This window comes from Myotis lucifugus, unplaced genomic scaffold (assembly GCF_000147115.1).
Source record: "Myotis lucifugus unplaced genomic scaffold, Myoluc2.0 scaffold_206, whole genome shotgun sequence".
In the NCBI taxonomy this organism is placed as follows: domain Eukaryota; kingdom Metazoa; phylum Chordata; class Mammalia; order Chiroptera; family Vespertilionidae; genus Myotis; species Myotis lucifugus.
The window spans coordinates 1,607,288-1,623,510 of record NW_005871254.1 but is presented as its reverse complement, the minus strand read 5'-3'; the positions used below and the strand labels follow the sequence as shown (position 1 = coordinate 1,623,510).

Sequence of the window (16,223 nt, the reverse complement as noted above, 5' to 3'; positions counted from 1 at the left end):
AATAGAAAACATGTCCTTTAAGTGCCAATAGCCAGCTGTACTACAGGCCTCCCCAGTGGGTAACCAACAGCTCCATGTTCCTCCTTCTCCCCTCCCACAACCACCCCCAGCTAAGACTGCACCACCCCTCCATCCAGCCCTCCCCTTCTCTTTCTTGCTTGCCTGACACTGCCTGGAACACTGGCCAAGGCAGAGAAGACTAGCAATGGAGTGTGAGCTCAATCCTGCACCCCCTCCTAGCCCAGCCCAGAGCCTCTTCCTTCTCTACCAATGTGTTAATGTGTTATGCTCAACAGGGCCCAAGTCTCTCTAAAACACAAATGAAATCTCCATGGGACTTCATCTTCCCTTACAGTCAAAAGTAGGACAGAAGAAAGGAAGAGCAGAGAGATATTTTCCCTTATTTCTAGAAATGCAAAATCTGAAAAATTACCAAAAGACATACTCATTTTAAGGGAAAGAAACTACAAGATAGAGAAAAATGTGAGAGGGCAGGTGTGTTCCTGGTTTCTCGAGCAGGACACCTAAGAACTGTGAGTACACTTCTCCTGAGAATGATTCTGTGCACATGCTTGTGAGTTCCGGGTCACTCCTCTCCATTATGCACAAACAGGCTGTTGTGAGCTGGACTGAAACTTTAACTACCATGTGCATGCTGCTCCAGAGGGAAGGGCTGAGGTTCGAACACAAGGTCAATGAGCTCCCTTTTGATTCTATCCTCCATATCAGAAATGCTATGAATCTCCTAATATTTCTGGGATACTACAGCTAGTACCTGAATCTCTCCATCCCTTGTCAACACAAACTCTGCAATTAGAGAGAAGATGGTCCACACTCACGTGAGGTCATCCAGGACTGACTGATACTCCTTCTCTGCATCAAGGAGCTGGGCAGCATGGCTGGCCTCATGGATGGCACTGTCCACCTGCTGAAGCACCCCTTGCTCCAGCACGTCCTGGTCATAGACGTCCACACCCAACCCCTGCAGTTCAAGGGCCTGCGCACTGGGCTCCACCGCCTGGATCTGATGTCTGTCGATGTGCAGCAGGGCAGGCCTTCTCCTCGGAACTTCCCACGGACACCCCTCCGTGGAGATGGATGGCCCATTAGCAGAGGAACAAGAGGGGAGGCTTTCCTCCATCTCTGCATCACCATCATTTTCTTGCTTAACTGTCATTTTTTCACCATCACTGACACACCGACTCTGTAAACAGTCTTGCTCCTCAGTTTGACTTGAGTCGGGAATTCTCTCATTCGGCATCCTTTATAGACCACCTAAAAGTAAAAAAACAACAACAAAAAACCTTTCAATAAGCCTTTTCTGTTATATAGAAAGGATAGCTAGTTTCTTGAATATTTTATGAAGCAGACTGATTTTTCAAAAGATCAAGTAATAGTCCTCCAATTACACAAACATGTTTCCAAGTATTACTTTTCTTAAAAGCTATATATCTTCTTGAGTTCTGATAATAAATAAGAAAAACTAACCAAAAGAAAAAAAGTGCAGTGTCATTGACAAAGGACATTTGGGTAGCCAGCTAAAAAAGCTGACAACCAAAGTCCTGAGTAACAGCGAAGAGTCTTCTCCATCCAGCTGGCGCTTCCTACATTAGCCTCTTCACTATGTCATGGCATAAATGACTTACATTATAATAGCATGATCAAGTGTGATGTATAGATTTAGATTTAGTGATGTAAGGAGAGAGCTTCTATATGATCTGACACTAGAAACTTTGAGGTTGAACATTTATTTACTCCAATAAACAGAAACAAGAGATCATCATAACACCACTCAAATCAGAATCTGAGAAAAATTAAAATATTCTCAAAAATAACTCTATTTCAATGTGTGATATAATTTCTCACCCACTGGGTAGGCAAAAACATAAAGCCAGATAATATCCGTATAGACCAGGAAGATACACCCTCACACAATGCTGGTGAGAATATAAATTAGTAAAGCTCCTTTGGAAGGCAATTAGCAATATCTATTAAGATTTAAAATGCACCCGACTAGGTATTTATTCCAGAGAAATAATATGTGCAGGTATGTTTATTGCAGCATGTTTTAACAGTTTAATGTAGGCATTAGGTATATTCAGTGATACTGGTATAAGTCTTGTAAAGTGAAAAGAGCCACAGTATAAACACATTTATGGAAAAAGCTGCATCTGCATCTGTGTGTATGGAATGCACAGATGGAGATAACACTACACCTACAATAGTTGGAAGGGGAAGCAGAAGGGGCAGGGAGGAATACAGAAGAAGTTTCACCTTTCCAAGTAGTCAGGAATTCCTTGAATAAAAATATATTCACTATATTGCCTGCATAACTCTAATAACTAGATTATAAAGCAACACACTGACCAAGAGACAGCTTGCTTTTCATTTAACTGTGAATAAACTAAGGTTTTTCAGCACTGAAACTTATTTCTATGAAATGACCACAAGTACCCCCAATAAGCCCCACTCATTCCTCATTAGATAAAAAGATCCCAGAGGCCAAGCAGAGATACAGAGATGCCAGGAACTTGGCATCACCCTGCCCTGAGCGGCTCACTCTCTAGTGGGAAAGAGTGTCAAAAACAAGACAGCAGGACAGATCCATAGAAGAGACATGAACAAGAGGCCACGTGGACACAGAGGAAGTGACGATGAATTGGGTGATGATGTTCAAAAAACATGTACAAGATTTAAACACCTGGCCCAGGGTCTGATACAGAGGAGGTGCTCAATATATGCTGAAAGTCAGGTTCAGAGAGGAGTCTTAAATAACAAGTCTGGTCTGGACTACTGAGTCACCAGTGAATTCAGTCACAAAAATGAAATCTCTGAAAGGAAGCAGATGGAAGCAGGCGGAGGAGCTGGTGGGAAGTTATAAATGCCAGGTACGGGTGAGGATGCAGTCAGAATGCAAATCTGGGCTCAAGAGAAAGAGATGACAGGTACCAGAGATTCTTTTAGAGGTTAAAGTGAACAACAGAGTAAGAAAGTCCCTCCTTTCTTTGGCCTTCTGATTATTTTCAGGAGAATTAGTTTAGTGCTCCATCATTAACTAGTCTCCATTTTCAACAGAGGCAGGATCCTTAATACTGGCTGAAATTTAACAATTGTTTTCATTTTTCTTACTTGTATGTATGCAAAGATTTGTTTTTCAGTTAAAAAACACATAAATCCAAATATATTAAGTAATAATATTGTAGAATATATGAAGTAATAATGTTAGATAATAAAGACAAGGTTAAATAATGTTTGCAGAAAACTTCTAATAGAAAAGAAGAGGGAATAGTTAAAAGTGGGAAATGAGATGGCAAGTTCACATAAGGAAACTAGAAAGAATCCAGTGGATTTGGAAATTAGCAGGTCACTGGTTATCTTAGTTTAAAAAAAGTTTCAGTGGAGCAATGGGGACAAACACCAGACTATAGGGAGTTAAGAAGTGAGTAGCCACCAATGGGTAGCCTACCCTCTAAGCCTTAGAGCAGCCGTGGGCAAACTACAGCCCGTGGGCCAGAACCGGCCCGTTTGAAATGAATAAAACTAAAAAAAAAAAAGACCGTACCCTTTTATGTAATGATGTTTACTTTGAATTTATATTAGTTCACACAAACACTCCATCCATGCTTTTGTTCCGGCCCTCCGGTCCAGTTTAAGAACCCATTGTGGCCCTCAAGTCAAAAAGTTTGCCCACCCCTGCCTTAGAGTCTAAGGAGCTTGCCTATGTAAGGTTGACAGCTGGAATGATCCTATATGATAAAAGCCTAATATGCTAAGTCCGGTCAGCTGTTCAACCAATCAAAGCATAATATGCTAATGATATGCTAAGGGCACTCAACCACTCACTATGACATGCACTGACCACCAGGGGCAGAAGCTCCAACTGGTAGGTTAGCTTGCTGCTGGGGTCCTGCCTATCTGGACTGAGCGAGATGAGCTGGACATGCCCTGGAGCCCTCCTTGGTCCCTCCCAGCCTGATTGTGCACCCATGGGGTCCCTTGGCCTGATCTGCACCCTCTCGAAATCTGGACCCCTTGGGGGATGTCAGAGAACTGGTTTCGGCTGATCCCGAAGGCCAGGACGAGGGACCACACTGTTGCAGGAATTTGTGCACTGGGCCTCTAGTAAAGTAATAATGAATTGGAAGAGGAAAACTAGGTCAAGAAAAACTATAACATGCAAGAGCTGGAAAGGGAGCAGGGAGATAACCTACAAAGAACACTGTACAAGGGACGTATTTGTATATGTACATATAAAACATATATAGTATACACACACACCAATGTCACTGTGGTAACTGCTGTAAGAGGAAAGCACAGGATTCTGTATGACCAAATAACAGAGGGACCTAAGTGACACTGTGGAGGGCAGGGAGGCCTCTCTGATAAAGCGATGTTTAAGCCAGTATCTGAAGAACGAATGAGTTAATCGGCCACAAGTGGAGTGAGCGTTTTTTGCAAAGAAACAGGATGTGTAATTCCTAAGGCTGGTAAAGGCTGGTGCACTTGGAAAATGGAAGGAGTGGGCACAGTGAGCATTTACTTTACATTCATTGTGCAAAACTAGCGCTCTGCACGGCTTAAGGGGAAACAGTATCTTCGTTGTCCTCCCCTCACAGCACGGGTTCTGCGGGGCTCGGGGCTGGAGTCTGGTTGCGCGCACACAGGCTGAAGGCGGGGGAAGCGAAGAGGAGGGTGGGCGAGGCCCAGACCGCGCGGCCTGGGTAAAGCGAGCGTGGACTTCACTCCAAGCGCAAGGGTCCGACTCTTCCGAGTTCTGCACACGGAGGTGATGGCATGATCCAAATGTGTCTGTGGACGGCTGTGCCATCGCAGACCGGAGGAAGCAGCGCGACGAGGAGACGGGAGGCACACGGTGAAGGGACGCCGCGTGGAACGGGCGACAGCAGGGCGAGGGCGCTCCGTGGGAAACCACCTGACAGCCTTCGCGCAGCCGGCTCTGCCCTCCCCACGCCAGGGACCCAAGGCCCCAAGTGCCGACGTGCATTCAGCCCGATCCTCTCGGTCAAACAACAAACTGCTCTGATACTTAACCGACATCAAACTGGGCCACGCTGACCCTGCGCGCGGGGCCGGCCACAGGGCCAAGAAGTGGGGCTCGTTTCGCTGGCTCACCCGCCCGGGCCGGCCAGTTTGGGGACCCGCCACCCCCGGAGCGCGCGCCGCGGCGTCACTTCCGACCGCAGGTGGGCGGCCCGGGAGGCGCGCCTGGGGCCCGGGACCAGGGGTCCGAGGGGCCCCGGCTGCCGGGCAGCACGAGCGAGGCCCAGTCACTACCCGCCCGACGCTCACCCCGGCCGAGCCAACACTCACCCGGGGCCGCGAGGCCGCCAGCAGGGACACGCAGACGCGGCCGCAGCGCGCAGCCAGGACGCCGACTGGAAGCGGCCACGGCGCATGCGTGGGGACCCGCCCCCAGCACCGCCCCCAACGGTGACCGCCGGCCTGCGTGGGCGGGGCCAGCGGCGGCGCCGGGCGGACTTGGCAGGCGGTCGGGGCCCAGTGATTGGAGGGCTGGTGCAGCTCCGCCTTTCCACCTTTGACCCGGATGTGAATGGGGATCGGCGTGTACCTAGTTGCGGGCGCTTCATTCCTGGTAAAAATGCCTCCGTAGTCAGACGGTGATGTGCATTAAAGGACATGTACACTCACACACACACCCTGGGCGGGGGCGGTGTGTGCTCACAGTGGGCCTGCAGGAATGTCTTGATTGCATTAGTGATTCATTAATTTAATATCTGCCCTCAGATCAAAGATGAGGATTTTGAGCCAGATGAGAATTTCAGGTTGGAGCATTTGAAGAAACAAAATGCCAACACGTAGGTTCAGAACAAACGGAGGAAACTGAAATTCACCTGAGGAAGGAGTCGCCCCCTGGGCGGGAGCGGAAGCGAGCGGCAGGGTCCGCCCAGGGTTCCAGGCCCGGAGTGGACTTCCCAGGGGCCAATGAGAGAGCCCGGGGGGATGGGCGGAACGGGCCTGTGGGCCTGGTGGGAAGTGCGCTGCGCGCTTAGGGGCTAAGGGACCAAGGGACAGGGGGTCGGGAATATCACCAAGCCCTCCTGTTAGCGACGTCATCCCACTTACAAATGTAACTTGCTTTTTTAAGAGGGAATAGAGAATTCTATTGGTCTCTTGAATAAAGTATTGAGAATAGAAAGGCATTTGGTAAAATAGTAGTTTTCATGCTTGAATCTGAAAGCAGAATTTTCCCCAGATCTATAGTGGTCCCCAACCATTTTAAGAATGAGGTCCCCTTTTTAATATGTACTATTTTGGAGAGTCCCTATATATCAGTCAGAATTTATACAGGTGGTACATCAAACTGGGTAGTTAAGGAGAATTAATGACTTTAAAATATATATATTTTTATTGATTTCAGGGAGGAAGGAAGAGAGAGAGCAAGAGAGAAGCATCAGTGATGAGAGAGTATCATTGATTGGCTGCCTCCTGCACAACCCCCACCGGGGATGGAGCTCACAACCCAGGCCTGTGCCCTGACCAGGAATCAAACTGTGACCTGGTTCATAGGTCGATGCTCAACCACTGAGCCACGCCAGCTGGGTAAGAATTAATAACTTAGAAAGCTGTGGGCAGGGGTTAGGAAAACAACTCAGGATGGCACAGTACTCCTAAGGCTAAAAGAGACAAGAAGCTGTTCCCATCTGTGATGGGCTAGATTGCATCCCCCCAAACTCAATTGAATCCTAACCCCAGTAACTCAGAATGTGACTGTATTTGGAGATAGGGTCTTTAAAGACCTTAAACACTTTTAATTACATTAAAATGGTATCATTAGGGTGAACTTTAATCAAATATCACTAGTGCACTTCTACATATGTAATCAAGAGAACTGAAAGCATAGATACACACACACAAAAAAAATGTACACAAAGAGTCATAGTAGTGTTATTTGTAATAGCCAAAAGGGGGAAAAATCCAAAAGTCCATCAGCGGATGAGTGGATAAACAAAAGGTTGCAAATCAATACAATGGGAAACTATTCAGTCATTAAAAGACTGAAGGACTGATACATGCTACAACATGAAAACATCATGCTGTGTGAAAGCCAAACACAGAGAACCACATACTATATTATTCCATTTATATGAAATGTCCAGAATAGACAAATGCATAGAGACAGAAAGTAGATAACTAATTGCCAGGGCATGGGGGAAAGGGGAGTTGGAGAGTGGCTGTTAAAGAGTATAGGGTTTGGGGGGGGGGGAGTGATGAAAATATTCTGGAATTAGTGACAATGGTTACACAATTTTGCGAGTATCCTAATAGCCACTGAATTTTACTCTTTAAAAGTGAATTTTATGGTGTGTGAATTATATCTCAGAAAAACAATTTGAAAAAAAATTCCTTAATGCCCACCCAGTAGAGACCCTCCACCCAGAGTCAGGCTCAGACCTGTGACTCCAGAAGACATATCAATAGCACATCAGACACACCAAAATGCACCATGACCTCCAGCAACTACTAGGCAGCACCATATAGAATCACTGATATTTGACTATTTTTTCCTATAAAAATGACAATACTATATGATTCTACTGAACATTTACTTTGCTGTAAAACCTGAAAAGATTTTTACCAATTTAACTTCAAAATCGTTTGGCAAATGGTAACTCATTAATGTACAATTGGTTAAGATATCTTGGCAATTATCATACATACTTAGAAATTCTTTTAAGTAAAACTAAGAAATAATTTTTAAAAAATGCTGGAATGCCTTGGGGCTTGAACTGTTGTTTCTCTTGGAAATCTTGTGACAGCTGCCATGCAAATAAGCTCAGTGGACAGCAGGCCAACTTCAGAGGTGTGAGAGGCCGTCCTATACCATCCAATGTCAACAGAAAACTGAGCCTCCAGCTGACTGCAGGGGTCAGTGGAGCTGATGCAGACCAGAGAAATTACTTGCTGACTGACCCAAAGAATTATGAGAACGAATAAATCTATATATATAAAAGCTGTGCCGAGCCAGCTCAGCCAAGGGTTCGCAAACCTGAGTGAGGGCGGTGAAGGATGAAGAAATGACAGACAAAGTGAATAAGCTGGGTCTAGGTGGATCAGAAAACTGAGCCTCCAGCTGACTGCAGGGGTCAGTGGAGCTGATGCAGACCAGAGAAATTACTTGCTGACTGACCCAAAGAATTATGAGAACGAATAAATCTATATATATAAAAGCTGTGCCGAGCCAGCTCAGCCAAGGGTTCGCAAACCTGAGTGAGGGCGGTGAAGGATGAAGAAATGACAGACAAAGTGAATAAGCTGGGTCTAGGTGGATCTTCCTGTGCCTGGCTGAGGCCACAGAGAGAGATCCAGAGGCAAGCTGAGCCTTTATTTTATAGCCAGAGGTAAACAAGGTAGTGGTCACCATAGTTACAATGTTCTTGTGAGTTTCACTTGTTTTGGCAGCACTTGCTCCACCTCCCTCAGCCCATTAGCTACCCAGATAAGATCTAGGGAGCGTCATAAGGTCAAGCCTAATTATGCTAAGAGGACTGTGCCCTCTAAGCTGGGACTTGTTTGTGGCTTTGCCAACAGGTCAGTCCGAGGCTTAACCCTATAGCCACGTCCTACAAAAGCCTAATATGCAAAGTGTCCCCTTGGGAGTTTGACCAACCGGGAGTTCCATTGCTCACAATGACATGTGCTGACCGCCAGGGGGGCGGCGCAAAATGAAGGAAGGCCCCGGCTGGCAGCTGGGAGCCGCTAGGGACCCTACCCGTGCATGAATTTTGTGCACCGGGCCTTTAGTATTGGTTATATAAAGCACTGTGTTCTGGAGTACTTTGTTATACAGTAAAAGTTGACTGATATGGAAGGTGATCCAAATGGCTATACCAGAGATGGGGAAGACAACAAGATGAGGACCTGCCATTTACACAAAGACAATGGCAGCCAGCAGTCACTGCACCGTTACCCACAGAGCATGCAGGTCCACGGAGTCCACACACATTGCCAGCATTCAAAGAAGATGCAGAAGTGAAGCAAAAGAGACTCATTCCTGCTTCCCCCAAGAGCAGGTGATCCCTAAGTGGGACCTTCTTCATACTGTCCCAGGGCACTGCCCTTATGGGCACAGAACCTGGGGCAGGGAGGGCAGGCTGGGACGGAGGGCAGGCCACGTGCTCTCCTCTGCCAGCAGCTCATGCTTCTGAAGGCCTGGGCAGAGGATCATAACACCCAGATAAGCTGAATATTTACCTGAAAGGATACAGGTTTTAATCCTGGATTGAAATACTAGCCAAGCTTACTAATATTTTGGGTAATATTTTCTGGCAAGAGATCAAGTTTTCTTTCCAGAAACAGAAAAAGGACCTGAAAGAGCAATGTTGGTAGCAGTGGTGATTAGGGAGGATCACATTTGCACATTGCTGGATTAAAACGCCCCAATTTGGCCTGTTACGTTCTCATTCATTTTTCTCACCCTCCTATTTGGAGCTAGCAATGCATCTGGCCCTTGGAAAGTAAAGGAATGAATGTTTGAGTCTTTGCTCATGCCTTCACTTCAGGTGGTCAGCATGGTGATAGTCTATGAGCCCTTTGTGGGTCAGCTCCAGCTCCGCCTTTTCATAAGCTTTCCAGCACTCTTCTTCATGGTGCAAGAAGTCCTCCTTGCTCTCTGTCCTTAACTCCAGCACAGCACTCACTGTTTTGTAGCTGCTGGGAATGAGATTTCTGCTGCCCCCACCCCCCAGGGCCCTGGCCCTTTCCCTCCAGGTACACAGAATGCCACTCCCAGGCCCTCTCCCACAGCCACTAGGACTGCCAGGCACTGCAGCTAGAGAGATGTGGCCACTGCAAGATCTCAGAGCCACTGGCTATTCCAAGGTTGTGTGAAGTGGTGAAGCTTCAAAGATTTGCCCCCCCTAGCCTAGCAGGAGCCCTGCCCGCAGCCCACCTCATTTTAGAGAGGTCCATAGAGACCCTCGAACTCCTGGAGGTGCTTTTTAATACTTCCTGTTCTTTGCTGGCAACATGTTAATCCATTTGTGGCAGCATAAATAAAATTGAGGGTTTAATTACAACTAATGCATGAGTGAGTGGAGAGCAGCCTGGCCGCTTTGCTCTCAGCCCAGTAGTAGTAAATAATGAAAAGGTCGCACAGAGAGTGACAGGGTTAGCAGAAGTGTAGGGCAGCCAATAGGGCCCCAGAGAGCCCCTCCACCTGGTGCAGTCTGCCAGTTGGTGGAATCGCCATTTAGTGTGTCTTATGAACTAATTCCACACGAACTGTTCCAGTTTTCTGGCCCTTCCCAAAAAAGGGAAGAAATGAGTAGCATGCCGGCTGCGCATTCTCTGCTTATCCTTGGTGTGCTTTCACAGGCTCCCCTTGCTGTCCTCATCTCGTGGAGCGAGCAGAGTAGTGGGCACAGTGAGGAGGCCGCTTGAGAGGTATTGAATGGGCAGCTGCCTCAGTGTGTAGAATACAAAAGGGAGCACTGTCCTACAGCCCGCCTGACTTCCAAGTGCTTTCCTAGACGGTCACATAGGTAAAGCCGGTCCGTAATTATTTGGGCTGAGATCTGAAATCATGTAAACATAAAGTTCTTTTTGCAGTTTTACTCAGGTATTTTCCAGATATGGAACGGAAAGGGGACAGAAATAGAATGTTGGGGAACCAGCTAGAATAGTAAGAAATATTGATCATGCTCTGTTAACCATTGTTTTATTCTGATTAAAGAAGGCACATTCTCACCTGGCTGGCAGCCGCACTTGGGACCTGAGAGCTCACCTGGAAATGCAGCCCCCTCCCCGTTTGGAGCTGCCGATTATCATGGAAAGATTAACTTTGCTGCAGAAACCAGAATCGCCAGCCCTTTGTGCACACCTGCAGGCCTTTGCAAATCTCCAGCCTGCTCACCTGTTAACTGCCCACCTGGCCCATCCTTTGGCTATTTTCCCTGGTAACCCCAGGCCTTGCATATCACTAAGCCCTTTGAACATCCCAGCCCTTTTGCATATCTGTAAACTGCCCATTTGCCCTTTTGCCTACTTTCCTTTGTACTTCTACTGATATAAACATCTGGCTTATGGGGGGAGAGGGAGAGAGCAGATTTTTGTGGACGACCTGCTGCCCTCCCACACTGCCAGCGATATTGGGGTAAACACTCATATATGATTCAACCCTGTCTCTGCTTAATTGGCTTGAGTAGTGACAGGCAGCACAGACCCATTGTTTGTCCGGTTACACAACTGCTGTGTGAGCAAGGTAAGCTGGAACTTTGGCTTCAACTCCTTACAGGTACTACTTCTCTGGTCACTCGAAACACCTCGAATTTATTCTAATATTGCCAGCAGTATGGGAGAGCAGCGGGTCGTCCTAACGAAATAGAAATTTATCGCTCACACATCTGGGTTGGGAAATCCAAGGTCAAGTGCCGGCATGGTAGATCTCATTCTGAGGCCTCTTCTCTTGGCTTGGGCATGGCTGCCATTTCACTGAGCTCACATGACCCCTTTGTGCACATCAGGGGAGAGAGAGGAGCCAAGCTCTCTGTGTCTCTTCTTGTAGCATCATTAATCCCATCATGGGGGCCCCACTGTCAGGACCTCATCTACTAGTAATCACCTCCCGAAGGCCTCATCTTTAAATTTCCTCACATTGGGGGTTAAGGGTTCAACATACAAATTGGGTGAAGACACAAACATTCAGCTCATAATGTAATCCTTTGCCCAGTTTCTGGACTGGAGCCAGTTTGGTAATCTGAAGCCCATTGACTGAAGGAGAGGCCCGGTCCAGCAGGAGGGACCCTGCAGCCCTAGGATGATTTCCCAGCCCGGAGGGAGCATTTCCTTGGGTGCTCTACCTTATCCCTAGAAGCAGTGGCAGTTCCTCATACTCACTATTCCTGTGTTCTTTAAAGGGATCTTTATTTTTTTACTATCCAATCTCTTATTACTCCATTCTCCTGTTAGTGTTTATAATTCTTTGTATTAAACTCTCTGTATTCAAATTAATATGTCATTTCTCTTTCTTGATTGAACCCTGACTGATACAAAGTTGGTGCCAAGAACGATTTCATCTTCCACCCTCTGCTATATCTCATATTTGTTTAGATATTACTAAGACACCTAAGAAATTTATTACTTCATGCTCATCAGATCTGATCAGCATAATATTGTCAATGTAGTGGACCACTGTGATGTTTTGTCAAATGTCAAGATGACCAAAATCTCTGTAGACAATATTATGGTAGAGAGCAGGAGATTGGCAAAGCTCCGAGGTAAGAGTGTAAAGCTATACTAACTGTACTTATTGTGCAAGGTAAAAGGAAATAAATCCTGGTGATCTTTATAAATTAGTATGGAGAAAAAGTACTAGCTAGTCAATAGCTGCAGGCCAAGTGCCAGGAACTGTGTTTGTTTTTTCTAGTAAAGTTATCTGGAATAGCAGCTAAAATTGGAGTCACAATTTGATTAAGTTTACAATAGTCTACAGTCATTCTCCAAGATCCTTTGACCTTCACACAGACAAAACTGGTGAGTCATATGGGGATGTGATAGTCTTCATCACCCCTGTTTATTTCAAGTCTTTTTTGGTAAAATGAATGTGTAATTCTCCCAGGCATGTAGTACTGCTTCTGGTTTACTGTCTTGGAGAAAGTGGAAGTTAGTCCTTAGCCATTCGTATCATAATGGCCCTCACCTCATAGGTCAGAGAGAACATTTGGTATCCCACCAGTGGCCAAGTATGTCTAAGTCAAATATACATTACAAAACTTGAAAAATTACCTCAGAGTTGATCTATGGACCAAGAGGGCCCACTGTAATTCAGACTTCAGCTACAATTCCATCTATCACCTGACCACCATCAAATCCCACCCTGACTGGTGCGCCATCAGAGTCAGTATCTGCTAATCTTGGAGAGATACGGCAATTTCCTGTCCCCAAATGCACAGTCACTCCAGTAAACAGCAATAGATATCTTTGGAGAAGGCTGGAGTAATATTTACAACATTTATTTGTGGGAATGATGCAGGGTTTTTCTCAAAAGACTTCTTGAAAAGCCACAACTCCAGTCAGATTTTAGTTACCAGACCAAGAATTTTTCCTTATATAGATCAAGGAATACTGTAGTAGACTGTTCATGTATTTCATTCTTAAGAACACTGTAACTAATTGGCCACAGCCAAAGACCTCTGTGGGTAAAGGCATTCTGATCGCCTGTGCATCCCTGCTGTCCTTTGCAGCAGATGTGTCTTTGGCCTTTAAGTGCTGCTTCTTGGCCTCCACTATTCTGAAATCTTGTCCTTATTGCAACCAGAGAGCCCATCTCAATGCCTGCATTCCCTGCAGTCATAGCTGACCTACAAAAGAAAGCAACCGCAGAGCTGTTCAAAGGTGCAGGTGTTCTGATCACTAATGTATTTCTCAATGCCTTAGCGAAGGGAGTGTCTCTTGGGTCTTCTCCAGAACATGGGTGGAGGTAATTCCTCTCTGTCTAGCCTTTAAATTCTGTTCTCCGCATCATGCCAGGGCAGCTCTAGCACTGCAGCCTCATTACCAGTAAATGTAGGCCAGGTTGAATCCAAGTTTCAGTCAACCAACCAAATAGGCTGTTAGAATCACCTCTAGCTGTATGAACTAACACATTAAATAAAGATATATATACAAATATATGTACATATGCCTTATATACACAAACATATTATAGCAAAATAAAGAAGGAAATGCACATAATAATTGTAGTCCTCATACTAAGAGACACCCAAATGGATCTTCTACATTCCAGATATACTCTTCCTTACCTCCACTGGGGCAGTAGTCCAATTTCCCCTTGGTAGTCATGATCAATCACCCCAGCCAACACCATAACAGCCTATTTGCCTGTTAATTCAGAGGCATAAGGAGTCCAAAGTGGCCAGAGACAATTTTTCCTTTTTATTGAATTTATTGGGGTGACACAGGTTAACAAAATTATACAGGTTTCAGGTGCACAATTCCAAACATCATCTGTACACTGTATTATATGTTTACCACACCAAGTCAAATCATTTTTTCATTTTTTAATAATATTTTTTTTAGAGTTGAGGTACAGTATAGTTTCAGGTGCACAACCCAGTGACTGGACATTTATATAACTTACAAAGTGATTATCCCAATAAATCTAGTACCATCTATCACCATACATAGTTATTATAATATTATTGACTATATTTCCTATGCTATATTTTACATCCCCATGACTATTCTGTACCTGCTAATTTGTACTTCTTTTTTAATTCTTATTATTGAAAGTATTACATATGTCCCCTTTATCCCCCACTGTCCTCTCCCAGTCTCCCCACTTCCCAGCCCAGGCCTTCACCTTCACCCCCCATTGTCTGTGTCCATTGGTTATGCTTATATACAAGTTCTCTGGTTGATCTCTTACCACCACCACTCCCCAGCCCCACCCACCCTCCCTTTTCTTCCCTTCCCTCTGAGGTTGGACGGTCTGATGATGATCTTAACTTCCCATTCAATGGAATTATTATTGTGTCTCCTAATGGAGGTGTTCCTTCCTTTGGGACTAAGACTTCTCCGACAGCAGAACATAAAGTCACAGGAACAGGAAGAAAAGTGGGTCACAGGGTCAAAGTGCGTGGTGCTGCTCTCATTTCCATCCCTTGATTCCTGAACCAGTCAATCCTGGCTATTGGAGACACAACACCAGAGTCTTCTGGAGGACCTACTCCAGCCCTGCAAACTATTGTCACCCAGCCGGCACTGTAACCTCATCTTCAAAAGGCCATTCCAACATTCTCTCAAGCCAGTTGCTTCAGGACGGTGAGGAACATGGGAAGACCAATGAATTCCGTGAGCCTGGGCCCATTGCCTCACTCCCCGTGCTGTGCAGTGAGTTCCCTGATCAGAAGCCGTGCTCTGTGGAATAACAGAATGGTGAAGAAGGCATTCTGCAAAACCACAGGTGGTGGTTTTGTCAGAAACATTGCATGCAGAGAAAGCAAATCCATATTCAGATTGTTTATTCCAGTAAGGATAAAATACTGCCTCCTCCACAATGGAAGTAGTGATCCTATGTAATCAACTTGCCACTAAGTATCTGGCTGGTCACCCCAGGAAATGGTTCCATATTGGGGACTCAGGGCTGATCTGTGCTGCTGGCAGATTGTGTACTCGGTGGTGGCATAGGACTGTGGTCAGCAAACTGCGGCTCTCGAGCCACATGCGGCTCTTTGGCCCCTTGGGTGTGGCTCTTCCTAAGCCTTAGGAGTACCCTCATTAAGTTAATAACAATGTACCTATCTATACAGTTTAAGTTTAAAAAATTTGCTCTCAAAAGAAATTTCAATCGTTGTACTGTTGATATTTGGCTCTGTTGACTAATGAGTTTGCTGACCACTGGCCTAGGAGAGCGGAAGTTCTCATTGCTGATCCCACACATAAACTCCATCCCTGCCTCCATGGCCAGTATGTGCATGGGCCCACTGGGACTGACAGGGGTGGCTGAGGAAAGAGGCTGAGTGGGATCCACAGGAGGGGCCACCCATCAACCTGTTTATTAAAATCCTCCTCTGCCAAGATCACCCTTTGGTGAGCATTTACATGGGACACAAACATATTCACACGTTCTGCCCATTCAGAGAGTTCTATCTACATACCTCTTCCCCAAATTTCTTTGTCACTTGTTATTCAAACACGTGCTTTCCAAGTCCCGGACAACACATCAAACCATTAGCGACAGCTCATGAATCAGCATATAATCACGTCTGGACATTTCTCCTTCCAAGCAAAGTGGACAACCAGCGCATTCCTCAAAATTCTGCCCACTGCAATGCTTTCCCTTAGTGAGTATTCTTCAGGAATGTCCCAGGAAGGACCAATTGTTGCAGCTGTCCACTTCGGGGTGGTGCCTGCATATCATGTGAAGCATCTGCAAACCAGACCTCAGTCTTTCCTTCCTCTGTCAATTGGTCATAAGGAACTCCTCCTGAGGCCATCGGAGCAGCAGGAGGGGGCGCTGTGGGCATGTGGGCCACTTCTTCCTGTCACTTCCTTGTACCTTCAGGGGCTGCTCAGGCTTAATAATGTACATACCACTCCCATTTGATGTTGGGATGTTGTCATGCACACCCAGCTTCATGGCTTAGTGAATCAGATATTCCCAGTTCGTGATGGGCAGCTCAAGTCAGATGGTAACTTGGTGACCCATGGTGAAGTGTTCCATCTTTACAGAGACCCGGTAA

The 16,223-nt window shown here is 45.9% G+C and overlaps 1 protein-coding gene across 1 annotated transcript in view; it reads right to left on the bottom strand.

Moving 5' to 3' along the window:
- Positions 1-5,173, bottom strand: part of ERCC6 (ERCC excision repair 6, chromatin remodeling factor) — a 79,897-nt gene extending 74,724 nt beyond the window's left edge. The window contains 2 exon segments of the mRNA XM_023761296.1: positions 840-1,275; positions 4,546-5,173. Coding sequence (XP_023617064.1) covers positions 840-1,261 — 422 coding nt within the window. The 5' untranslated portion in view covers positions 1,262-1,275; positions 4,546-5,173.
- Between the last annotated feature and the right edge of the window lie 11,050 nt (positions 5,174-16,223).